At 39.4% G+C, this 27,994-nt stretch overlaps 1 protein-coding gene across 1 annotated transcript in view; it reads left to right on the plus strand.

Annotated features, from left to right (window-relative positions):
• FRMPD1 (FERM and PDZ domain containing 1) overlaps positions 1 to 27,950 on the plus strand; it is a 128,103-nt gene extending 100,153 nt beyond the window's left edge. The window contains exons 13-16 of the mRNA XM_089670914.1: positions 2,046 to 2,228; positions 9,133 to 9,277; positions 13,846 to 14,706; positions 18,346 to 27,950. Coding sequence (XP_089527040.1) covers positions 2,046 to 2,228; positions 9,133 to 9,277; positions 13,846 to 14,706; positions 18,346 to 20,417 — 3,261 coding nt within the window. The 3' untranslated portion in view covers positions 20,418 to 27,950. The remainder of the gene's footprint in view (positions 1 to 2,045; positions 2,229 to 9,132; positions 9,278 to 13,845; positions 14,707 to 18,345) is intronic.
• Positions 27,951 to 27,994: the final 44 nt, after the last annotated feature.

Here is a 27,994-nt window from a genome sequence, read left to right on the forward strand (position 1 = left end):
CTGAAAGACGTGGAAGAAAGCGAAAAACTACCATTCGAATGGATAGAAGAATAGCCAAAATGGCAAGGACTCAGCCAGCAATCAGCTCCAGGAAGATAAAAGAAGGTCTAAAGTTACCGGTGAGTACTGTTACAATTAGAAGACGCCTATGTGAAGCCAAGCTATCTGCAAGAAGCCCCCGCAAAGTCCCACTGTTGAAAAAAAGACGTGCTGAAGAGGTTACAATTTGCCAAAGAGTACATTGACCGGCCTAAAGAGAAATGGCGCAACATTTTGTGGACTGATGAAAGTAAGATTGTTCTTTTTGGGTCTAGTGGCCGGAGACAGTTTGTCAGACGACCCCCAAACACTGAATTCAAGCCACAGTACACTGTGAAGACAGTGAAGCATGGTTGCACAAGCATCATGATATGGGGATGTTTCTCATACTACGGTGTTGGGCCTATTTATCGCATACCAGGGATCATGGATCAGTTTGAATACATCAGAATACTTGAAGAGGTCATGCTGCATTATGCTGAAGAGGAAATGCCCTTGAAATGGGTGTTCCAACAAGACAACGACCCCAAACACACCAGTAAACGTGCAACATATTGGTTCCAGACCAACACGATTGACATTATGGAGTGGCCAGCCCAATCCCTGGATCTTAATCCAATAGAAAACTTGTGGAGTGACATCAAAAATGCAGTTTCTGAGGCAAAACCAAGAAATAGAGAAGAACTGTGGAATGTAGTCCAATCATCCTGGGCTGGAATACCTGTTCACAGGTGCCAGAAGTTGGTTGACTCCATGCAACACAGATGTACAGCAGTTCTCGGAAACGGTGCTTATACAACTAAATATTAATTAAGTGATTCAAAGGAAAGCAAAATCTTCAAACATTTTTCAGTTTATATAGTGAATGTTTGAGTTTGTAAAGAAGAATACAAACACTGCTATTTTTTTTAACAGTTTAATATTCACTTTTCTTCAATTTTTTTAGAGGAATAACACAAATTTGATATATTTTTCTTCATGTTTTGATTTGGAATAGAATGTGTAGTGTTCCCAATGCATTTGTGTGTATGGAAATAAAAGCTATTAGAAGGATTTTGAGCTTTATTCACTTTTTTCAACACATTGCTATTATTTTGAACACAACTGTAGATGTTAATTACTTCAGTACTGCAGGGCAGCAGCTACAAAGAGCAACTGCAGCCAGTATTTCTTTCACTATCCATTCTTAGCCTAGCACCTGGCTACATGTATGTATACATTTCTTAGCTTTTGGTAAATTTTTGTGACCAGCTTTATACCTGAAAGATTTGCCAGCATCCTATCTACCTTCTGTGGTCATCATTTTGAACAATTAAAATGATTGTAAAGCATATTTTTTTAATTAAAATAATAAACATGTTATACTTACCTTCTATGTGCAATATTATTGCACAGAGCAGCCCCAAACCACCTCTGCTGAGGTCCCCTGCTCACGAGCTGGGCTGTGGCCATTTATTGACACACATAGTGCGGCTCAGCCCCATCCCCTGCTCTCTGCTCACAAGATTTGATTGACAGCAGCAGGAGCCAATGACTCTTGCTGCTGCCTCTGTGAGCACAGAGAGTAGAAGAGAGCCGGTGTAGATGGATACAGCACTGGATCGAGTCCAGGCTCAGGTACATATACAGGGGGAGCGAGGGGGCAACACAAATACAGGGACAGGTTTTATCTTAATGCAGGGAATGCATTAAGGTAAAAAATGTCCAGCCTTTAGAACCAATTTAGGCACGTCTTGAAGCCTCTGTGGATCCTGAGCATTGTGTTTCAGTCCCATGTTCACACCTACATTTGCACCATTGGAAGCATTAGGAGATAGTGTACTATTTTTAAAAACATGGGGATACAATGTTGTGTAACTTCTTGACCAGCATGGCACTCTATAGGTAGCTGTAATGTATGGTCCCTTTATATTTCTAAGAAAACCTATTTGTCATTGTAAATGATTCCTTCCTAATGTAGCGTGTCATAACAGTATTTAATTTACTTTACTCTTTTTTCTTGCCAGCTGCAGGACAGAGAATCCTACGTCACACTTCTTGTTGGAGCAAAGTATGGCATCAGTCAGATTATCAATAACAAGCTTAACATTATGATAACTTTAGCTGAATTCTCCAACATCAGTAGGCTAGAGCTGACACCGGAGTCTGAGAAAGTGAGCCTAGTAAAAGTCTATCTACAGGATGTAAAGGTGACTTCAATGTATTACTGTTATTCTCTGAATGACCCTGAATTCACTTCTATGTTAATGTTGTGTGCAGTATTTCTAGTCTGCCAGAAAGGATAAAAGGTGGAAAAAGAGAGCACATGTAATGATGAATTTGTACTGGATATTAGAGCTGAACTCCAGGCACATAGGCACATAAAATGCATATGTAAGAGCTGCAATCCTGCCAAAGGAATTGTGTTTCTGTCTATCCATTACTCTGATTTACACAACTCTGACACACAGCACAACCAGCCTTGACTTTTCTTGAGTGCAGTTTTATAACATAACTAGGCCTTATCCATCTCCTAGCCTCTACTTGGATAGTGAAGGAGATGCAGGAGAATGAGTTCATCTTTGTCAAATTGCTCTATTCTCCTGTCACCATGCTGCTTGCACTTTAGTACAACTGATTGGCTCCTAGTGCTGCTTCTCCTACTGCTAGCCTGAGCTCTGCTTAACCCTTTCACGTTAAGGGTAAAACAAATCTTAATTTTACAGCTTTGACATGTGTTAGTAAAACCGTACATATCATCACGACTACTTTGTACATCCAGGTGAATTATACCTTGTTTTTTTCAGGACAAATTGGGTTTCATTTGGTGGTAAATGGTAATGGATATCTCCTGAATTTTTTTTTATTAGTAAAGGAAAACTGGCCCAAAATAGTAAAAAAATATATATTTTTTTAAATTAAGCTGTGTGTTTCTTGTTACTACCATAACCTACCACCAAAGAACAACCCAAAATAAATTTTCCAGCTCTTGATGGTTGCAGCAATACCATATATGTGTATACTTTTTGTTGTTTGTACCTGTACTACAGCCCAGAAACAATAGTGCACATTTAGTTTTTTTTACCTGAAACACACTGATACTGACACTAACTGATACTGATACCAATTTTAAATTTTTTTAAAAATCCTAACCTTTGACCCTGACCTTTGACCTTAACCTTGACTCAAACACTAACCCTGGCACTGAACTAAATCAAACCTTGATATAGGTATTTTTTCTTTATTTTTTCTTTTCTTTTTTAATATTTATCTTTTTTTTTCCACAAAGTTGTTTTTTTTCTCTATGAAAGGAGAGAGAGAGATACAATGTATCTCTCTCCTCCATTCAGAGAGAAAAAAAAAACAAGGGGGGGCAGGCTTCACAGTGACTGATCACTGTGATAGCCACTCAGAGGTTATCACAGCGATCATGTGACCTGGAATCAGGAGTCCCGGGTCCCGATTGTTAGAATGGGACCCGGGACTCTCAGTGACACCGTGATGTGCGGTACGCTCCGAGCATAAAGACAGGTACGCAAATATGCGGCACCACGGAAAAAAGCCCAGTTCTGTGAGACCGCATATTTGTGTGACGTCGGCACCAAGGGGTTTTAATTGCACTGCAGGAATTTCATACCAAGTCAAATTGAGGTACCTACAAAGAATACATTTAATTATTTAATATGTCATATTCATACCAGCTGTGTGTATATCTAATCCACTGTAGTGCGCTGTGATGAATCACAGCTGATTGGTAAACACTGAGCATAAATTCAACATTCCATTCTCTTGCGTTGGGACTGTATTTGGCAAGGCTTCCCAATGCAGCTGGTGAAACAAGACATTGATTAATACAGAGCTGCATTAATTTGTGTCTTTGATATCTGCCTGGAGTTCAACTTTAAAGCAAAATGCAGAGGGAAAGCTAAAAGATACTGTCATCTATAAAAAAAAACCCAGAACACTAAATTCTAGGAAGGTTAAACGTTTACAGCTTAAGCCCCATTCACACTTGAGCTTTTTTGTGCTTTTTTTAAGCACGTTTTTGGAGCAGCACCATTCATTTAAATGGGCCTCCATCCACTCCAAAAACATGCTAAATTTCCAAGCATGTTTTGCTTTGTGGATTTTGTTACATGGAAAACACGCAACTGCTACCCATCTTTGGGGTGCCATTAGGAAATAATGGCACCACAAGTTTCTGCTTGGCCAGGTGTGAACAAAAAAATATATTATACAAAATGCACAATACCATAACTCACCAATTTATTCCAATACATTTCAAAGCAGGTGGGTAACTTACATAAGGCACACTGTGTTACAAGGGAGTAATTTACCCACATACACATATATAATATACGCATATACAAAAATAAAATATACACCAAGTTTATAGGGAACCTTTCTCAAAAAAAATATGGGCGCTGCCATTTCTGAGCTCCTTGTGAGAATGCTAGTTGTCTGGCTATTGTGTTAACTAGAGATGAGCGAATTGAACCAGGCGAAGTGGAATTCGTTTCGAATTTCAGGAAAAATTCGATTCGCGTCGAATCCGAATATTTGCATAATTCGGGTGCGCGAATCGGATTTTTCCCGATCAGCCGGCAAAAGTGTCCCTGCAGAGAGCTCCGCTATTTCTGACAGTTCTCTGACAGTTCCTTCACATGTACAGCGGTTGAAACATTGTATCTATTTGTTTCCATTTAGGATACAGATGTTTTTATTCGGAAATAAATAGATACAATGTTTCAACCGCTGTACATGTGAAGGAACTGTCAGAGAACTGTCAGAAATAGCGGAGCTCTCTGCAGATACACTTTTTGCTGTACTGGAATACTTCTTCTTTCCATTCTTCTTTTCATTCTTCTCATTCTTCTTTTCATTCTTCTTTTCATTCTTCTTCTCATTCTTCTTTTCATTCTTCTTCTTCTTTTCATTCTTCTTTTCATTCTTCTCATTCTTCTTTTCTTCTTCATGAAAAGAAGAATGAGAAGAAGAATGAAAAGAAGAATGAAAAGAAGAATGAGAAGAATGAAAAGAAGAATGAAAAGAAGAAGAAGAATGAAAAGAAGAATGAAAAGAAGAAGAAGAAGAATCTTTTCATTCTTCTCATTCTTCTTTTCATTCTTCTTCTTCTTCTTTTCATTCTTCTTCTTCTTCTTTTCATTCTTCTTCTTCTTTTCATTCTTCTTTTCATTCTTCTTCTTCTTCTTTTCATTCTTCTCATTCTTCTTTTCATTCTTCTTCTTCTTCTTTTCATTCTTCTTCTTCTTTTCATTCTTCTTCTTCTTCTTTTCATTCTTCTTTTCATTCTTCTCATTCTTCTTTTCATTCTTCTCATTCTTCTTTTCATTCTTCTTCTCATTCTTCTTTTCATTCTTCTTCTTTTCATTCTTCTTTTCATTCTTCTTTTCTTCTTCATGAAAAGAAGAATGAGAAGAAGAATGAAAAGAAGAATGAAAAGAAGAAGAAGAATGAGAAGAAGAATGAAAAGAAGAATGAGAAGAATGAAAAGAAGAATGAAAAGAAGAAGAAGAATGAAAAGAAGAATGAGAAGAAGAATGAAAAGAAGAATGAGAAGAAGAATGAAAAGAAGAATGAGAAGAATGAAAAGAAGAAGAAGAAGAAGAATGAAAAGAAGAAGAAGAATGAAAAGAAGAATGAAAAGAAGAAGAAGAAGAATCTTTTCATTCTTTTCATTCTTCTTTTCATTCTTCTTCTTTTCATTCTTCTTCTTCTTTTCATTCTTCTTTTCATTCTTCTTCTTCTTCTTTTCATTCTTCTTCTTCTTTTCATTCTTCTTTTCATTCCTCTTCTTCTTCTTTTCATTCTTCTTCTTCTTCTTCTTTTCATTCTTCTTCTTCTTTTCATTCTTCTTCTTCTTCTTTTCATCCTTCTTTTCATTCTTCTCATTCTTCTTTTCATTCTTCTTCTCATTCTTCTTTTCATTCTTCTTCTTCTTCTTTTCATTCTTCTTTTCATTCTTCTCATTCTTCTCATTCTTCTTTTCTTCTTCATGAAAAGAAGAATGAGAAGAAGAATGAAAAGAAGAATGAAAAGAAGAAGAAGAATGTGAAGACGAATGAAAAGAAGAATGAAAAGAAGAATGAGAAGAATGAAAAGAAGAATGAAAAGAAGAAGAATGAAAAGAAGAATGAGAAGAAGAATGAAAAGAAGAATGAAAAGAAGAATGAGAAGAATGAAAAGAAGAATGAAAAGAAGAAGAAGAAGAATGAAAAGAAGAAGAATGAATGAAAAGAAGAATGAAAAGAAGAAGAATGAAAAGAAGAATGAGAAGAAGAATGAAAAGAAGAATGAGAAGAATGAAAAGAAGAATGAAAAGAAGAAGAAGAATGAAAAGAAGAATGAGAAGAATGAAAAGAAGAATGAGAAGAAGAATGAGAAGAATGAAAAGAAGAATGAGAAGAATGAAAAGAAGAATGAAAAGAAGAATGAAAAGAAGAAGAAGAAGAATGAAAAGAAGAATTCCAAGCCGGCAAAAAGTGTATCTGCAGAGCTCCTCTATTCTGCAGATACACTTAGAGGAGCTCTGCAGATACACTTTTTGCCGGCTTGGAATTCTTCTTATTTTCATCCTACTTCTTCTTCTTCTTCTTCATCCTCATCCTCAGAAGAAGAAGAAGAGGATGAGGATGAGGATGAAGAAGAAGTAGGATGAAAATAAGAAGAATTCCAAGCCGGCAAAAAGTGTATCTGCAGAGCTCCTCTATTTCTGACAGTTCTCTGACATAGAACTGTCAGAAATAGAGGAGCTCTGCAGATACACTTTTTGCCGGCTTGGAATTCTTATTTTCATCCTACTTCTTCTTCTTCTTCATCCTCATCCTCTTCTTCTTCTTCTGAGGATGAGGATGAAGAAGAAGAAGAAGAAGAAGTAGGATGAAAATAAGAAGAATTCCAAGCCGGCAAAAAGTGTATCTGCAGAGCTCCTCTAAGTGTATCTGCAGAATAGAGGAGCTCTGCAGATACACTTTTTGCCGGCTTGGAATTCTTCTTATTTTCATCCTACTTCTTCTTCTTCCTCTTCATCCTCATCCTCTTCTTCTTCTTCTGAGGATGAGGATGATGAAGAAGAAGAAGTAGGATGAAAATAAGAAGAATTCCAAGCCGGCAAAAAGTGTATCTGCAGAGCTCCGCTAAGTGTATCTGCAGAGCTCCGCTAAGTGTATCTGCAGAGCTCAGCGGTTGAAACATTGTATCTATTTGTTTCCATTTATGGAAACAAATAGATACAATGTTTCAACCGCTGTATGGAGTGAATGTCAGAGAACTGTCAGAAATAGGCTATTTCTGACAGTTCTCTGACATTCAATACTCCATACAGCGGTTGAGGAGTGAATGTCAGAGAACTGTCAGAAATAGCCTATTTCTGACAGTTCTCTGACATTCACTCCATACAGCGGTTGAAACATTGTATCTATTTGTTTCCATTTATGGAAACAAATAGATACAATGTTTCAACCGCTGTATGGAGTGAATGTCAGAGAACTGTCAGAAATAGCGGAGCTCTGCAGATACACTTAGCGGAGCTCTGCAGATACACTTTTTGCCGGCTTGGAATTCTTCTTATTTTCATCCTACTTCTTCTTCTTCTTCTTCTTCTTCTTCTTCATCCTCATCCTCATCTCCTTCTTCTGAGGATGAAGAAGAAGAAGAAGTAGGATGAAAATAAGAAGAATTCCAAGCCGGAAAAAAGTGTATCTGCAGAGCTCCTCTAAGTGTATCTGCAGAATAGAGGAGCTCTGCAGATACACTTTTTGCCGGCTTGGAATTCTTCTTATTTTCATCCTACTTCTTCTTCTTCCTCCTCATCCTCATCCTCTTCTTCTGAGGATGAGGATGAAGAAGAAGAAGTAGGATGAAAATAAGAAGAATTCCAAGCCGGCAAAAAGTGTATCTGCAGAGCTCCGCTAAGTGTATCTGCAGAGCTCCGCTAAGAAATAGCGGAGCTCTGCAGATACACTTTTTGCCGGCTTGGAATTCTCCTTCTTCTCATCCTTCTTCTTCTTCTCATCCTTCTTCTTCTTCTCATCCTTCTCCTTCTTCTCATCCTTCTTCTTCTTCTCATCCTTCTTCTTCTTCTCATCCTTCTCCTTCTTCTCATCCTTCTTCTTCTTCTCATCCTTCTTCTTCTTCTCATCCTTCTCCTTCTTCTCATCCTTCTTCTTCTTCTTCTCATCCTTCTCCTTCTTCTCATCCTTCTTCTTCTTCTCATCCTTCTTCTTCTTCTCATCCTTCTTCTTCTTCTCATCCTTCTCCTTCTTCTCATCCTTCTTCTTCTTCTCATCCTTCTTCTTCTCATCCTTCTCCTTCTTCTCATCCTTCTTCTCATCCTTCTCCTTCTTCTCATCCTTCTCCTTCTTCTCATCCTTCTCCTTCTTCTCATCCTTCTCCTTCTCCTTCTTCTCATCCTTCTTCTTCTCATCCTTCTCCTTCTTCTCATCCTTCTCCTTCTCCTTCTTCTCATCCTTCTCCTTCTTCTCATCCTTCTCCTTCTCCTTCTTCTCATCCTTCTCCTTCTTCTCATCCTTCTCCTTCTCCTTCTTCTCATCCTTCTCCTTCTCCTTCTTCTCATCCTTCTCCTTCTCCTTCCTCATCTCCAAGGGCATTTAAATTAAAGGTACAGTGTTCTGCACTAATTTAAAGGCTCTCTGAAGCCTAGAAACCCTTTTTATAAGTTAAATTCGTAGCGAATAAATTCGCATCGATTCGAATTTCTCCCGCAAATTCGGCGAATCAGCCGAATCAAATTTTTGAATAATTCGCTCATCTCTAGTGTTAACCCGCTCTACATAACAGTAATCTCAGAGTAAAGTCCTAAAATCTAAACTCTTGTTCTGGATTAGTTACCGAAAGCATTTAAATTAACATGGTCAGCATGACAGCCAGGTAGCTACCATTTCCAGAAGACCAACAATGACAGATTCCATATTCCTCTCCTATTATGAACTTAGGCAAGCTAGATCCTTACAAACGATGATCAGGTAAACAATGTACTCATCAGGTTAAAACAAATGCAGCTTCCTTATTTTCTACTCATTAAAGGAAAAAGTAGACCTTAACACCATACTAACTCTTTATTTTTTTCCAAAGCCACTGTCTTTATTGCTGGAGTCAAATAATGCCAAAGACATTTCATGTCTCATTAGTGGATATTGTAAGCTACTAGTGAGTCCTGCTACATCTATATTTGAATGGTGTCCTCACAGCCAAGTTCACCGTATTTCGACTGAGGAAGGTAAGACTTAAAAAAAAGATGTATGATGCATCTAATCACTTCTCCAGAGAGCATTATGTTTCATAAATCGAAGTGTGTCACCTACCTATATTTAATTGACATTTACTGGCTTTCTGAATTAATTTTGTACAGTGGCCAGGTTGATGCAAAGTGCAGAGATTACAGTCACTGTCCACTGGTCCTAGGTTTACCACCTATTGGTACATGGAAAAACAAACTGAAAAAAAGACTGTTGCAATGTGTTTAAACCAATATAATTAAGTCATGGTAAACACAGTAAAACACAGCAAGGACTATATTAACATACAGTAAGTGTAACCAAAATTGATTTTTCTCTAGTAGCTTAGGTAGTTTATAACTGTTGTAAAGTGTAAATTTTATTCAACAACTTGTCAGCAACAATTTGAGTATAGTACAAATGGCATCAGGACATTGTTACCATTATTACAAGATTAAAATACAGACAGGATACAAATATTGGTGCTGATACTGACTTATTTTGAAGGTTCATACTCTGGGCTTTCATCCGTATCCATTTTTCACTACTTTGTGAGTCACTGACCTAAAACAAGCATATGCATATCAGTGGTTGGGACACCTGGTAGACAAATTTCTGTTCCATGCCATTGATTCATTTAACGGTGAAGAAAGGATTAGATGGCCAGCCATGAAGCATGAACCTTCAAAAGAGTCATCAGGAGTCACCCACATATCCCTGTCTTGACACATTCCCTTTTAGAAAACATATTTTTTGATATAATATATAAAATGCTGTAAAAACGTATTTCCCTTCTCCTGATATATTTTTTGTTTTGCATATTTTGTCACACTTAAATGATTCAGATCACCAGACAAATTTTATTTGTACACAAAGATAACCAAAAAATATAAAATGCCGTTTTTAAATGATGATTTCATTTATTAATGGAAAAAAAGCTGTGCAAACCTGCCTGGCCTTATGTGAAAAAGCAACCCTCCCCTCCCGAAAATTGGGGCCGGTGATCATTGTGAGCACATGATCACGATGACGACAAAGCTTTTATCAATCTGATTCATAAAAGCCTTGCTTCTGTTCATGGAGAGCAGTGATTGGTCCACAGCTCTCACATGGCACATGGGGCCAATCACAGCACCCTGTACCATGTGACCAGCTGGAGCCAATCACAGATCTCTGTATTTTGAACTGTCATGAAGTGAACGCATTCATGAAAGTTCAAAGCAAGCTTTGCATTGCAGAGCAATAATCTTCATTATTCCTGCAATACAAAGTGTAAAAAAAAAAAACACCTTATCACCCCCCAGAGTAGTACAATGTTACTATTGTGATTAAATTATTTTTTTAAACAAAACAGTGAAAAAAAAAAATCATGGCTTCCAAATTTAAAACTTTTTGGGGCCTAAGCCTCAACATGGGCATTACAAAAAAGAATTAATTGCGATCATATTGGTTCACAAACCAGATTCATCATATTTCCATGTTCTCTGCTGTTACATATATGTCCAACATGGAGCAGCAACCTACTGGTATGTCGCTGGATTTTGAGTGGTTACAGCTACAGGCATCATCCTGGTATCGTTTTTTTCAGCTGGCGGTTGGCTTTCATGTAAAAACAATCTTAGCCACTAGATTGCTTTTACAAGCAGCTGGAAGGGACTCCCCTCCCTCTCCTGCCGCCTTTCAAGGTTTTCTGGGGCTCTCCCGTTCCACCAGGGAACCCAAAAATGCGTCCACCAGTTCCGCTGGCTGATAATAGAGCTGATTCCTCCAATCATCACCCTCTGTTTGTCTCGGAGGATAAAGCTATGGAGGAGTATGTTGTGGATTCACTATCTTGGGGGTTCATCCACAAATTGTATTCTCCTGCCGTTGCTGTGTTTTTTTTTTTGCAAAAAAGAAGAGTGGTGAACTGAGACCCTGTATCGATTACAGGGGTCTCAATCACATTATTATTAAAAATGCTTACCCAATCCCATTGATAATGGAATTATTTGACCACCTCAAGGGTGCAACAGTCTTCATTAAGCTCGATCTGAAAGGGGCATACAGTCTCGTGAGGACTAAAGAGGGCAATGAATGGAAAACTGCATTTAATACTGGGATCGAGCACTATGAATAACTTGTAATGCCCTTTGGTCTCTGCAACGCTCCTGCAGTTTTTCAGGAATTTATTAACGATGTCCTCTGAGATATGCTGCAGCAATGTGTGGTGATTAACCTTGATGATATTCTCATATATTCAAAATCCCTAGAGAACCCCCACACAGATGTCTCCCGTGTGCTTCAGAGGTTGAGAGAGAACAACCTGTATTGCAAGTTGGAAAAGTGCGAGTTTCATTGTGAACAGGTTACATTTTTGGGTTATGTCATATCTGCTGCTGGGTTTTTCGATTGGACCCAAAGAAACTGCCTGCAGTCTTAAAGTGGGCTCAACCCATAGGTCTATGTCCTCTACAACCTTTTTCTTGCTTCACCAACTATTATTGAAAATTTATATGTAATTTCTCTTCTCTGGTCAAACTCCTGACTGATATGACCAGAAAGGCGCGCAACCCACAGAATTGGTCTATGGATTCCAATAAAACCTTTGAATCCCTCAAGGTTGCAACCCCAGTTCTTCCAAAGCAGCTGGGCACCCAGGGAAAAATCAACTCATATGGTCTATGTCTTAACAATACTGGTGGCCTAGTCTCCGCGCCGATGTAGCTGCTTGTCCCGTGTGTGCTCAGTTTAAAACACCCTGACACCTTCCAGTAGGCCTTCTACAACTCATACCCAGTGGAGAGAGGCCTTGGACCCACTTGTCTATTGATTTTATTGTGGATTTACCTAACTCCCAGGGCAATACAGTTATTCTTATGGTGGTTGACCGTTTTTCGAAAATGTCACATTGCATTCCACTAAAGAAGTTGCCTACATCCAAAAAATTAACATCAATATTCACTTAGAAGGTCTTTCAGTTACATGGGTTACCTACAGTTATCATCTCGGACAGGAGAAGCCAGTTCATGTCCAGGTTTTGGTGAGCATTTTGTGCACAGTTGGGAATTCAGCTTTCCTTCTCCTCACCATAAAACCTGCAGTCCAATGGGGCTGCAGAATGGGCCAACTAGGCCTTGGAACAGTTCATGCGTTGCTATATTTCAGACAACTATAACAACTGGCCAGACCTGTTACCTTGGGCGGAGTTTGCTCACAATAATGCCATCAATGCCACCTCCCGATTATATCCATTTATGGCAAACTATGGGTTCCAGCTATCCATGTTTCCTGACACATTTGTTCCACAGGGAATTTTTACATTAGAGGGACATCTTCAAGAATTCCATTCCACTTTGGTGCAGATCCAAAATTTTTTGTAACGCTCCAGAGAGAGGTACAAACTCCATGCTGACAGCCGACGCCTACCTGCACCCTCCTACCAAGTTGGGGAGAGGGTCTGGTTGTCTTTCCATAATCTCTGACTCCGTGTTCCCTCAGTAAAACTGGTGCCTCTGTTTATTGAGCCTTTCCGCATACTACGTAAGATTATTTTTTATTTATTAGAGGTACTTATATAGCGCCGTCAATTTACGCAGCGCTTTTACATGTGTATATCTATATTGTACATTCACATCAGTCCCTAACCCTCAAAGAGAAGCTGCTCAGCTGATGGTTAATTACCAGCTACTCATTGTCTCCACAGTAACTCACCTGGATACCATTTCCAGCCTACAGCCAACCCTTTTTGCTATTTTACCAGCTTAGCTCATTTCCTCTTTGCCCTGGTCTATGATCTCCAGTGTGCTCCTGCATATGTTCCTGTGTACAACTCGGTCTGACTGACTTCTCTTCTGCTTCCTGTTCCTGATTTTTGGCTCCTGACTATACTACTTCTGGTTTCCTTACTCTGGCTCGTCTGATAACCCGCTCTGGCATCTGAACCCCGGCTTCTGTTTTTACTATGTTCCTGATCTATGTTATATTTCCTATTTCATTAAAAGCGTGATTTTTAACTGCACTTTCTGTCTCTGCCTGGTTCATGGTTCCTGACACTCAAAGCCTTAGAAATAGCTTTGTAACCCTTTCCAGACTGATACATGTCAATTACTTTGTTTCTCATCTGTTCTTGAATTTCTTTGGATCACGGCATGATGTGTTGCTTTTGAAGAATGTGCTTCACTTTGCCAGGCAGCTTCTATTTAAGTGGTTTCTTAATTCAACAGGTCTGGTAGTAATCGGACCTGCGTGTGGCAAGTGAAATTTAACTCAGATTTCCCAAAAAATTTGGTTAATCACAGTTCATTCATTTAGCAAGGGGGGCAATTAATTTTTCACATAGGGTCAGTCAGATTTGGACAGCTTTTTTCCCTTCATAAATGAATTAATAATTTAAAAACTGTATTTTGTATTTACTCAGGTTATCTTTGTGTCATATTAAAATGTATTTGATGATTTGAATAATTTAAGTGTGAAAAATATGCAAAAAAATTATAAATCAGGAAGGGGACAAATACTTTTTCACATCACTGTATATGAGTACTGCTTATAAAATAAGAAATTTACTAACATCTAATTGTTTTCTTTTAAGGATATGAATCCAGAGCATGCAGTGATTCTGAGGAGTCATCAGATATTGATTCGTCATTAGACCTCTCATCAGAACTTCAATTTTTAAGACAACGCAATATTAAACCTTTGCAGGAAGAAGAGGAAGAAGAAGAGGTGCAAGTGCTGAAACAAGATGAAGAATCAAAACAAAGTGCTCTCAGTGTGGAGAATGGATGTGATTGTGGAAACAATGATACAGATAGTATTTCTGAAGCTTCTGATTCGGCTAATACAGAAAGCCATGGTTACAAAATTAGCTGGTCCAGTGACTCAATAGATGCTCTGGAAGAGGATGACCTAGAGACTTGTTCTTCTAGCCGGCCGGAGTTTTTCCAGTTCTATACACCCATCCTAAATGATGTAACTACAGAAGATCAGGGGGTTTTTGTTGATAATGCAGATATGAAATGTGAAGGAGATGCTTGTGAAGAATCAGACCCATTGCTGTGTTTCTTGCAGATGGCCAATAACAGGGAAACCACTATAATGGATATTAAAGAAAAACCTAGATCACCCAAAGATGCAGACTGCAGAGAGGACAATGAAATCCCATTTTTTCCTGGATGTCAGCTAATAGAAAACAATGTTATGGAATACTATAGTCTCTGCTCAAATGTCTCTCCTGCTAGTAGTGTGGACAGGAACATCCCTAGTAGCCCCGAGAGCAACTGTGTAGATTTAATACCAGAATGTAAACTAAAGAAAAAGGGCTGCAGGCGGAAAATATATAATGAGGTTGATGCACTTATCCTTGAGCCTCCCCCTGGTTTCTGTGACAGCAGTTCTGAAGAAGAGTTTTTTGATGCTGCAGACAGATTTACACCAACACTGACCTCTCCAGGTAAAATATTAATAGTTTGCCCGAAAAAGATCATAAAGTGTAGCTTATTACTATACATTCTAATCAGGGCTGGATTTAAATTTTTTCTCCTCTAGGCCAGCTACCTAGGCCACCCCCCAACAACTGCTTTAAACTGATTGCAAAGATATATTTTTTTAAACTAACAAACATGTTATACTTACCTGCTCTGTACAATAGTTTTGCATAGAGCTGCCCCAAACCTCCTCTTCTGGAGTCCCCTGATGGGTCTTTCTGCTCCTCTTCTGTGTCTGCCCCTCTAGTAGGTGCTACGGGGAAAAACATGCAGGATCAATCCCGAGCCAAGTTGTGTTCATCTATTTATGCACACAGTGTGGCTTGGCCCCGCCTCCGCTCCCTCCTCACAGAATTTGATTGACAGCAGTAGGAGACAATGGCTCGTGCTGCTTCATTCATGTCCAGTGAGGAGAACAAGAGAGAGCAGTGCTGCTGCTCTTGGGCACAGTGCTGGATCGAGATCAGGCTCAGGTAAGTATCTAGGGGGGATCTGAGGGGGAACTGACCATGGAAGCTTTTAAAGAAAATGTATTAAGGTATACAACATTAAACCTTTTAAAATCACTTAAGGTTTTACAAATGATAATGTAATAATTCAAAACGCAGACCTCACATACAGTGGCCCAAGTAGAGCAGTTTGCAGGCACATGGCATGAAAACAATCTATGTCACTATGTCTGGGAGCCGACGCATGCACAGGTTGAATGTCCCATCCTCACACCCCATTGTCACAGCTGCGCAGAGCTGAATTGAGGCTAACTGGGGACAGAAAGTCAATGTTGCTTGGTTCACCAGTTTCATTACAACTTTTTTGGTTTATGAACTCAAAATAAAACCTAGTCTTGTTCCTACTTGATTTAAAAATGTTAAAAAAATGAATAATTTTGAATACCGGTACATTTTTATTATTTTCTGTTATCTATCACCTGTTAAACCAATAATACACCTTTCTAGTGCTTAGGAAGAGCCATGCAAGGCTTGCTGCAGTTTAGTAAATGGCCTCTTTAGCTAATAAAGAGTCTCTGTAATGTTGTTTGGCACATAGCAGGTACATTACGACTGCTTGGTATCACTGCATCATCTCCTCATCGCCAGCTGTAGCTAGGTGTCAGTGGAACTGGCACTAGGAAATAATAGGCTTTGTGGCAGTTATTGCAGCAGTGGCCCACTGATAAAACTCAAATCTACATGTAAAAACAAGGGGGGGGGGGGGGGAGGCAGCAGTGTGACAATGGACAGTGAGTGGCTGGATTTCATAGTAGGCCCCTGGAGTTTTCGACACCCTAGCCTAGTCTATTTCTACCAGGGTGCCTTCAGCTTTCTTCAGGTGTGCCTTGGCAAAATGCCTAAAAAATGCCCAAAAAAGATATACAAGCCAGTGGCTTGATCAAGCCTGCCGTTTAGTTACACAAAGCCACAGGTTTTCATTGTGCACCTTTTCAGCCTTCTAGCCAGTGGCATCCTACCAACCAATGATGCCATTGTTTGCTATGCACGTTCTGCGCCTGCACAGCATTCTTGTTTGCCCCTCTCCGTCACCACTGGGGTCACACTAGCTGAGGGAGAGAAACTGTGGGAAAAGAGAAACATTGGATTACTAGACAGTAGCGCTGTGCAAGGGTGTTTTGTCTTTTGGAAGAATACATCACCTCCTATGTTGGGTGTCCTATGTGTGTGGATGTTGCTGCTTTACATAAAACTAATAATTTTGTTTTTTACAATTTAGAATGGGGTGCCCCGAGAGTGTGAAAATTTTTAAAGGGTGCCTTGATGGAAAAAAGTTTGAGAAACACTGCCCTAGGCCACAGCCTCAGCAGTGTTAATACTAAAGAAGGAATGACAAAACCCCAGAAAGGCAGCTGTTATTTTTTATTTGCAGAAGCCCCTTTCTGGTCCCATTAGTAGGTGTCAGATTAATTTCCTTGAAAGTAATTATTTACTATAAATACGTATAGCTGGAGATATCTTTCCAAAATGTACACCGCTTTCCTTGCCATAAAATAGCGATCTATGACTATTGCTTCGTCATTTGAACAATATCAGGGTTGAAATTGTAGACAAATGAAGATACCCTCCAGAACAGCATATATAATCTGTACATATGGACCAAGACAATACTGAATATTTAATATATAATTAATATAGTGAACCTCACATGTTTTTGTTTAAGCTTTTCTTAAGCATATTAGTGTTTTTCCAGCCTTTTGTAGCAATTGGCTGATCCATGAGTGTTAACTACCAATATTTCTAAATACCCTAGTATTATATAATGTTTCCTAATCTTGTAAAAATTTAATGAGTATTATGTCTGAGCCTCTTTGTGGATGAATGAGGTAACTCATAATATTAAAAGATAAATAGGAAGGGAAATTCTGGAGCCAAAAAACATGGGCCAAGCCTAATTTTTACAGAAAAAGTTGAAATGTGCTTTTAATAACGGCTGCCTGTTTATCTACTGACCATTTGGTCATTGGGTTTGCTGAAGGCAACTCCTGCTAATGCATTTTTTTATTTACTGGTACATGGTCGGTTTCAACTACATACGTTTGCAAAAGGTTTAACTTGTTATTTTTGACCAATCTTTTTTTTATTCTCCTGCATGTTTCAAAACAGAAACATTATCCTAATCTATTTGTATGAACCTACATAACAAATGTGTCTTCTAAATAACTCCTAAGTACTCATAAAGTACTTAGTAAAGGATGATGTTCTAAAGGCTGCCATGGAAGTTAAATAAAATAGTTATTGCAGTAAATGTATCTTTTATTTCAGCCTAAGGCCTCGTTCACATGGATGTATTACAGCGTACACCTGTGTGAGGGCTGTGGTTGTCTGCTTGGTGATGCACAGGTGTCCCATTCATCCCCGTGCAGGCAGTCATATTCATGTTAATTGGGATGCATGGGCTGCACGGACGCAACCATTGCTCTCAATTTTACACCTGTGACGGTGCGGGCACACAGGCCCAAATGCAGACAGTGTGTGTTTGGGGACCCGCACCCACACAAATATCAAATTGGGAGCAGCAGCCATTGTCCATGCAGCTGCTGCGTCCCAATTGACATGAATGGAACTGCCTGCACCTGGATGCATGGAACACCTGTGCATCTCCATGAGAGCAAACATGGCCCTCACACAGGGGTACACAGGTGCCCACCCTGCAGTCGCAAAGCTATAGAGAATAGTCCATGAAAATGGTCTGCACCACCGTAGCTGCCCTTCAGAATCTTAATTTATTGAAAAGTCCACAGTGCACAAATCATGATACAAGAAGTTGATGCTTTTCAGTCTACATGGCTTTAGTCATAACTATTCTTACAACAAAAAACCACAAAATAAATAGTGGTAAAAAATAAAAACTCTGCCTAGTAATTGCCTAATTAACAGATAATTACAAAGATGACACAGCTGATAAAGAAATTCACAGAGCCTATGATAAAAAACACTATTTTCATGACCATTTTCATGGACTTTACACTTAAGTATGCGTGTCTGAATTAGGCCTTATTCTAATGGATATTCAGCCTATTTACATGTTAGTTTTTTCACATTTGTAAATACTGTATGCAACATAGAACTCAACGTCTTTTTTTCATTTTGCAGGTGCACAATCAGAAACATCATTTGTCTACCCAGACTGTGCATCAAGTGGGTCAAATGTGCAAAAGTCTTCTGAGAAATTCAGAAAAGAAAAACCATCCAAAAAACCATCAAAGGTGTTACGGAAAAGAAGATCTTACTTACAAACGGACTATACCTCTCAAGTCACATTCCCTTTATCCCCTTCCAACTCTTTGGAGAACATAGACCATGTATGTTGCTTTGAAAAAGAATCTCACCTTCCTACAGAGTCCCATTCTCCTACAGTTTCCTCATTAAAAGATATTGAGGCTGAACCATCTCTGCTTGAAACCAAACCACTGTTACGCAAACCCATATTAAAGTCCAAAAGCAGAACACATTCACCAAACCTAATGGAAATGGAGCCTGACACCATGGAGACCAAGTCAGTTACTGAATCTGTTTCATCTTCCATATCAGCTATACGCTTCAAAAGTGACTCAGGAGTCACAGAAAGAAACCAGAATGGTAAATATGGTGGTCATGGATATAGTAATGCAAATAACACACCCAACTGTTATTTTTCTGAAGAAAATAGCCGAGTTAGTCCATCTCAAATATCACTAGAACTGGACAATGGAGGACATTTGGAGGACATCACAAAGGATTCTAAGGCTGTATTTGGAAACATTTTTGAAAATGAAGCAGTAAATGAAGAAAACATTGTTTCTATGCTGTCGTCCATTCCCAGTGACAGAATGTTACCATACATTGCACATTCAGAAGCTCCCCAGCAATCCAAGCACAACACACTCAAAAATGAATTTATGAACTCTGAAGGAGACATTTCACCAAAAGAGACAATTGTTCATGAGAGTTCTCAGAGTTCTAAAACAAAAAAGTTGTTTAATTTCCCCAGTGCTACGGACTTACTTTTTGATTTCAAGGGAATTGCTGACCTTTTTACCAGTTTTCCTATAAACTCATTTAAAGATGGAGCGGCTGCAGTAACCAAAGTACCTCCTTGTGAGGAGGCAGTGCATCTCTTAACAAACCAAGAGCCAGACTACCTAACATCAGTGGATTCAACAGATTTGACAAGGAATTCCGAGAGAAAGGGCTGCTTCTCTCCATTGGTGTGTTCCTCTGATACAGTGGGGGATACTCTGGAACTCTGTTATGATGAAAATGATGAAAGGATACTCTCATGTGCTGAAACCATAAGCTCAAATAAAGGCTCTGACAGAGATTTATTATATAAAGAGAACTGCATTTCAGAAGCAGAGTCCTTCATACCAAGAAGTTCTGACTCTGCTAGCAAGAGTTTTAGCAGGAAGGAAGTATTAGAAAACAGAAGCGTAGATCTTTATGATTCAGAACAAAAAAGCCCTAAGATCTCCAAAGTAGGGAACTGTAGCTGCCATTTATCCTATGCCAACTGTTTCCGCCCTATAGACAATGATGCAGAGGATGAAATTATTGACTTTGCTGGAAATGTGTCAACCTCACCTAGGACAATACCACCTAGATCTGTAAACTGTTTCTTTGGAAAAAATCTTTCTAGTAAAAACTCACCCTCTATAGAGCACTGTGAAGCTCTGGATCTTTTAAAAACCAGAATACACGATTCTCCTATGGGCTTTGGCAAGCTGCAAGACATTGTCCTGGATCTTCAAAAAATCTTGGAGGAATATAAAAACAAACGTAAACCACATCCTGAGAACAAATGTGCTGCTCTGTTCTCAGAACAAAAATCTAGTCTTTGTATTGTCTCTCGGAATGTGATGTCAGCATCACAGAAAGTGCTTAGACCAGATCAAGCTTCAGAGGAGATTTACCAAGCTGTGGAAGAAACATTCTACAGTTTAGTGCACATGACAGATGTGTGTCTCCAGTTTTCCAGTTGTGTAAAATGCAACAAAAGACAAACTGATGTCCAGACTAATCTCTGTGATCTAATATGCACGTACCACCAGTTTGTACATGCAGCTAAGAAGGCTGCTGAGAGGGAAGACCAGGAATTGCATCTCAAACTGCTTTCTCGACAGTGCACTGCACTTACTGCTGCTATTTTTTGCCTGACTCAGCAATTCAGGACATTGTTAACCCTATAAAATAAGATCAGTGTTTCCCTCTTTATCATTTGTCTATGAAAATATTTTCATTGATACTAGAAAATCACTTAGGTTTTTGCACAGATTTGCTTTGAGGAATGACTGTAACACCTATTTCTGAATTCCGGGCAAAAAACAGTTTTTGGACAGTTGCACTGTAAAAATAAATTACCACTACTGAAGTGTGCCCAATGTGTGGTTGCTGTTGTGTTTAGTAAAATTCTTACATTCATTCAGCCCGCACTTACTACAGTACAGTAAGTGCCAAACATCCCGTGTAGGAGTCTAGTTCTCACACTTCTTGCAGGTATTTATTCTATTCAAAAAATGTCCCGCATTCTTTTAAATGAATATAAGGCATTCTGTGATTGGAAGAGGTGCGAATGAATGTCACAATCCCCCTTCCTCCAAAGAGATTTCTTGTTTTCATTAAAAAGCATACAGGAAGTTTGCTGAATGGAAGAGGTGCAAGGCAAGTGAAAACTGTACTCCAACCAGAACTATAATTTGCAGTGCCTGATGTGCAGTGCATGGGATGAATAAAAGTAAGAATTTTACCAAACCCAGCAGCAGCCACACATGAAACACACTTCATTATTGATCATTTATTTTTACAGTGCAAATGTCCAAAAAAAGCTTTTGCTTGGAATTAAAGTGGAACTGCACTGCATCTGAGCACCACAAACCAAAAAATGCTATTTAAATAATTGTTAATATTCAAAGCAAACTCTCCCACTCGTCTCTGTCTCCATGCTTTATTTTACTGAGAAATCATTTTGAAAAACACCCTCTGGCATGTCTGGCAGTGGCCATCTTGAGTAAGGGCAGATGATTCATATATCATTTACTTCCTGGAATCCATCTGCCCTTAGCTCAGGCATTGGCTGAGCTGAGGGCCCTCCCTCCCTTCCTGAAGACTCCCGGGACGTGTAACATAATTTGCCTAGGCATGGAAACCAGGAAGTAACTGAAGAAATGTAATAAAAACTTTTAGAACAAGTAAATATGATATACTTCCCTATCCATTTACTAATGCAAGCAGCATAAGGATTAAAAATAGTCAATGTTGATTGAGAGAGTGAAGTTCCACTTTAAGCTTTAAAGCTTGTAGTATATTAACAGAAATGGCAGCCAATGTATATTGTATTTAGGCCTGTCACATCCATTCTGTCTAAATGCATACACGCTTGGGACTGTATAGCACAGGGGTGTCCAAACTATGGCTCTCCAGCTGTTGGAGTACTACAAGTCCCATCATGCCTCTGGGTGACTTGCCTGTGGATATCAGAGTCTTGCAAGGCCTCATGGGACTTGCAGTTCCTCAACACATGGAGGGCCATAGTTTCAACACCCCTGGTATAGCATAAAACTCAGACATACTTCTCTACCCTAGAGCCAGAGGTGCTACGTACAGCCAACCATAGCAATCAATGGCAGGTATATGTGCATATTTGTGTAAACATGTTCAAGCATATGGTTGTACAACCCTGGATATAGACAGTCTGTATTCAGGATTGTACATCCATACACATTCACGTGTTTGCACAAGCACAGGCGTATACCCACGAACAGGCGATTACAGCCCTTGATTTTATGGCTGTACACCACACCCATGGCTGCAGGGCAGGGAATTACTCCCGAATTTTACGTTGTATTGCCCTAGGCGCCCATGTGCAAGATGACGGGGCTAATCTTAAAAGGAGCACATTTTAATAAAGGAGTACATCAAACACCTTTATTAAATCTCTCCCTGTAACTAGTACCTTTAATAGCTAACCTCATAGAAGCTTTAAGCCATGTCTCAAAGCACAATCGAGTTTATTTACTAAAGCTGGAGAGTGCAAAATCAGGCTCACTTCTGCATAGAATCCAATCAGCTTCCAGGTTTTATTGCCAAAGCCTAATTGAACAAGCTGAGGTTAGAAGCTGATTGTTTCTATGCAGAAATTAGTCTGATTTTGCACTCTCCAGCTTTAGTAAATAAACCCCATAGTCCCCTAAAAAAGGTCTAAACCCAATCACTAAAAACTCATATAAGCTGAAACATGTTAAAGCCGAATAGTATTTTTAGATACCTGTGACCAATAAACTGAGACTGCATGAAAATAGTACGGGTCAAAGTTGTAAAAAAAATAGCTTGAGGTCATTGTAGCCGTATTAGTGTACTTGTGACCAGGGGCGGACTGACAACAATGGGGCCCCTGGGCAATAGGGGATCATGGGGCCCCTGTGGCCTTGCCCACACTCAAAAAAAAGCCTATAAAGGTACCAGAGGCATTTCATGGGGCCCCCTACTGACCCCGGGCCCTCGGCAGTGCCCGAGTGCTCGAAAGGTCAGTCCGCCCCTGCTTGTGACAGATTAGTACAGCTTGGTCGTTGATAAAGGGGACATTCCCCGAAAGCTTGTCCTGAAAAATTCATGGGGCCCCTGGGCAATAGGGGATCATGGGGCCCCTGTGGCCTTGCCCACACTCAAAAAAAAGCCTATAAAGGTACCAGAGGCATTTCATGGGGCCCCCTACTGACCCCGGGGCCCTCGACAGTGCCCGAGTGCTCGAATGGTCAGTCTGCCCCTGCTTGTGACAGATTAGTACAGCTTGGTCTTTGATAAAGAGGACATTCCCCGAAAGCTTGTCCTGAAAAATTGTATTAGTGCAAATAAAAAAAGTATCACAGACAGTACTCAATTGTTTCTATAAAAAATTTGCAAAGTACGTTGCCCATAGAAAGTGCTGGTACATTCATTCTGTGTGAATGGAGCAAAGGAATTAATTATATTGGGTTATTTTCTGTGCTGGTCAAATGTGTTTCATTGATTTAAATGAGAGAGTACTGCATTTGGCCACTGGATTGTGTTAAGTATCTTATGAATTTCCTGTGATATTTAGCGTCATCTAGTGGCTAAATGTCGTATTTTCCATTTTAAATAACTGAAAACATTCAAACAGCACAGGGAATAGTGAAATATTACTGTATTTAGGTTTTTTACCCCATTTGCACAGCGTGAATGTACATGCACATTCACTGGGCGAAATGCAATGCATATTTTGTCATAAATACACTCCTTAGTGTCCCTTTTCAAATATTCCCCAGTCATACATAAGGCTCTGTTCACGCCATGGAGGTGCGACCGAGTGCGTGCGCATGTTTCTGTATGTCGCATTCAGGGCAGCCTATTAATTTCAGTGGGTATCCTGTGTGCAAGAAACATGCAAAAATGGTGCCTGTACCATTTTAAATATTGTGCCACACCAAAACGCATGGTATCAGCTTCCAGGTTTTATTGTCAATGTTTATTTGAACAAGCTGAAGTTAGAAGATGATTGGCACAGCTGCACCAACTTCTGAGTGCTCCAGTTTTAGTATATCTCCTCCTAAATTTCTGAGGCTGGCTGGAGGCTGCAGCTCCGCATGAGTGCAGCTTCCTCTTTAGGGTGCAGCCTCCAGACTGGGATAGAAAAAAATACAAGCCTGAGTTTATGGGTCACACTTTTTCAAATAGAAAATGTGGTTTTACGCTTAGTTCACATATGTGCGGGTGGTGCTGCTGCGGATCCGCATGAAATCGGCTGCACCACCTGCACAGAGGAATGCGGACCCGCGGGCGGGTGCCATTAGTTCTAATGGCACACCACCCGCACTGGGAAAAACCCAACCATACTGGGAACCGATGTTCCTGTGTGGGCTGCGTTTTCCAAAGAAGTGCAGGGACTTCTTCCCTGTGTGTCACAGGGCACGGGAGTCCATTCAAATGAATAGACTCTAGTGCCCGTGTAAAATGCGGCCCGCACGGCCGCATATATGTGAACCAGGGCTTAGGGTCTTTTCACACGGGAAAATTTCCATTTGTTCCATTTGTTTCATCAGTTCAGTCACATTATTTTCAAAGATAAAACAAATTCAGTTTTTTATATCCACTACCAATGGAAAAATGGATGCAAAAAGGGACCGCTTGTTTGGTTACATCCATTTTGTCCATTTCAAAAACCGGATGTTGATGGATGCGGGTATAAATGGATGATGATCCATTTATATCCATTTTTCCATAAAGATGCATTGATGTCGTTTGTTTTCATCCAGCAACAAATGGATGAAAAATGGAGAAACAGAATGCTTGTGTCAAATGTAATTTTAAAACTGATTTAAAATTGCAGCTTTTTATACATTGATATATGGTGAGTCTGCCATGAAGATGTTTGTTCTCCTGTTTGGGACTGGTGACTCTTTTTGCATTGTGCTTCTGTGTTTTCATCCTATCACATGCACTCGTTGAGACTATAAGGCCATGCTGACACACATTGCGCTGACATGACATGATTGTCACTATCAGGAAGGCAGACAAGACCGGTGATGTGCAGCTGACACTAGATTGATTGCATGCACAGGAAGTGGCTGAAACAGGCTAAAGGAGATTAGCAGCAGTGAGAAAAAAAGAGATTTTATGAAAAAAAAAACAATTTTACGCACTGCTTTAGCAAACTAAATTTGGTCCAGTTTGGACATAAATCTACTTTAAGCAGCCAGATAAAGATTTGTGACTTTGAAGTTTGTTATGTTATCCACTACAGTCAGCTATTAAAGGATAACTCCACCTAAAGCAGACATTTGAGTTATGTGTGGTGGCCAGCAAGCTAAAATACATATTGCATATACCACTTGGTGTCTTCAGTGGCAAGGTACCCCAACTATAGTTCCATCCAACAACTACAATCATTGCAATGTCAGGCCTCAGTGTCATGCTCCCTTAATGAACTCTCTATATAAAGTTTATATACTGTATGTACTCCCTAATATACAATAAGGCTCGGTACACACTGCTGCAATCCGACTTTGATCTGATATAAAGTACAATTATGTACTGCAACTTGGATGCGGTTTGCATATTCTATGGGGCCAAATCAAGCTGGAATTGCACCAAAGTAGTACACACAGAGTTGCATTGATGTGAACAGCCACCATTGAAAACAATGTGATTTCCATTGTTATTCAATTCTGTGTGCAACTGAAATCGCACCAGTGTGAACGGAGCCTAAATAATTAGGAAATGCAGCTACAAGAGAGTAATTCTTTAATTGTGTGTTAATGGGTAGGGCAGATAAACATTTAGCATGGGGAGATCTTACCACTGGAGCCTCAGAGTGATATACTGTAAAAAGTTGGATGGTGACTTCAACCCACTGATGCCCTCCCAAAACTTAAAGTCAATGTAAAGACATTTTCTAACTGGCCTACAAAAGTACAATTTTTTTGCATATGGGTATGTTCCACCTGTGCATTGACATGCATTTGTGATGTGTGTTTTAGGCATTATTTATGATTTTATTTTTTACTGAGTTGCATTTACATACATGTGAGGTGTGTTCACGTGAATTCCAATACATTTACATGCAATTAAATGCAGCACACTGTACTTTTTTTAAACACACATGAAAGTACCACAGTGGAGTACACTAGCTTCCTTGAAATACAATCATTTCTCTTGCAAATGCAATTTAAAAATGCATTTAACTGAATCTGGTGCAAACGAGCCCTGGTCACTGATCCATAAGAATCGTGCAGCTTCTGTGGCTAGGTAATTCAAGCTCAATGATAGGAAGGGTTGAAATCACCTTGAGAAAATGCTGCTGACGCTGCCTACCATTTTGGTCAGATGGCCAAAAGCCTGGGTCTTTGGTCACATATCTTTTAAAGGGAGGATCAATCTTAATTCTAATCCTCCTCCTAAGAAGCAATCCCATGGCCCAACAGTTAGGTTTGTATTTTTTGTTTTATATGATCAGCACAGATAGCTTTGAAAAGCACTTCTATTACTCTTTATAAACTGCAGCAAGAATGGCTATACAGTCTTATGTTGACTTTTGAGTATTGATCAGTTGTTACAGGAATTTTTTTTCTGCTTCTGACATCAATTTTTAAATTTGGATACCAGTGTTTGAGGACTGAGTTAGATCTTACAGAGTAGTGTGCCCAGGGGCGGACTGACCATTTGAAAACTCGGGCACTGCCCGAGGGCCCGGGGTCAGTAGGGGGTCCCATGAGATGCCCCTGGTACCTTTTTCATAGGCTTTTTTGAGTTTGGGCAAGGACACAGGGGCCCCATGATCCCCTATTGCCCGGGGGCCCCATGAGTTGTCAGTCCGCCATTGAGTGTGCCCTTATATTTATTGCTGCTTTTTCCATTCATCATGTTACTTTGCTTTTATTCCTCTATGTAAAATGTAATGCGAACATATCTCAGATGTGATGTCAAAGTGATATCAAGCTCAGATCTAAAATGCAGGCCACTTTTCCATATCTGGCTTGATACTAAAGCCGGCCATAGATGGATCAAATCCATTTATGGGTAGGCTGGTCCAGCCGTTCAGATTTTTCGAATGTGGTTACTGCCAGCAATTATAGCCGCTAGCAGTAATCACTGTGTTTTGTCGGCTGGGAAAGCTCCCTGCCGGCATAATAAAACAGCTCTGCAGGAGGGACTGACTGTGTTGACGGGGGACATCAAGCACCACAGGTTGCAGGAAAGAAAATTGAATATCCTATGGCCTGATTAAGTCTGAAATCCTTGTACACTAACACTAAGGTAGGCCATAGATTATTCAATTTTCTTGAAAATCGCTCGACTCCCCCATCAACATAATCAGTATTGATGGGGGAATCCCTCCCCCATTGTGTTATTCTGGCAGGGAGCCTTTCCAAACAGCAAAACACAATGAATACTGCTAGCAGCTATAGTCGCCAGCAGTAATTGCATCCAAAAAAATCCGACAGGCTGGTTGTACTGATGTTGACCAATAGACTGACTTCGGTACAACCAACCTGCCCATAGATGGATTGAATCTTAGGAAAAATCATTGGTAAATATACAACTGTATGGTTCTATGAGACCAACTGAATGTGTACCATGATTGTTAAGTCGGACTTTTAAATGTTACTATTTATACCACAAATTGTACCATTAACGGAGCACAATATCAGTATTGCCTTACTCTGTCTTCAAGAATCCAACATAAAGTGTTAACATACTTCCTTGAGCACAATGTATAGCTCCTTACTACCTTGATTCTCAGATATTACAAAGCATTATTATCATGACTGTAACTGTATAATAAGTAGAATGTTTACACATATGGCTCCCAGGAGTATCTTTATTATCATTTATATTTAAAGTATGCACCAAAGAAGTATGACATGAAAAAAGGAATAGTATATAAAACGGTCTATATTTTCAACATGAACAAATAAATTATATTATTGTAATTTTTTTTTGGTTGAGAGCAGACTAATTTTGCTATTACTAAATATAAAATATGCTTACTGTATTTTCTTCTATAAACAGATTGTTATATACAGTTGCACTATTATATATAACATACAGATATAGTCTTTCTTTGTGGCTCCGGAGAAAAAAAACGTATTACATTTTTTTAAGAGACTGAAATAACTGTAATTACAATCACTTTATATCTTATGATATATTCACCTGACTGCACAATGTTCTGCATTTAAAAACTTAAATACAGCTGTTGTATGATTCTTTGCTGTTTTATTGTTCTTTGCTCTATAGTATTTATTTGGTT

The sequence above is a fragment of the Staurois parvus genome, unplaced genomic scaffold (assembly GCF_062004578.1).
Source record: "Staurois parvus isolate SC_StPar_1 unplaced genomic scaffold, SC_StPar_1.0 ptg000096l, whole genome shotgun sequence".
Taxonomy (NCBI): Eukaryota; Metazoa; Chordata; class Amphibia; order Anura; family Ranidae; genus Staurois; species Staurois parvus.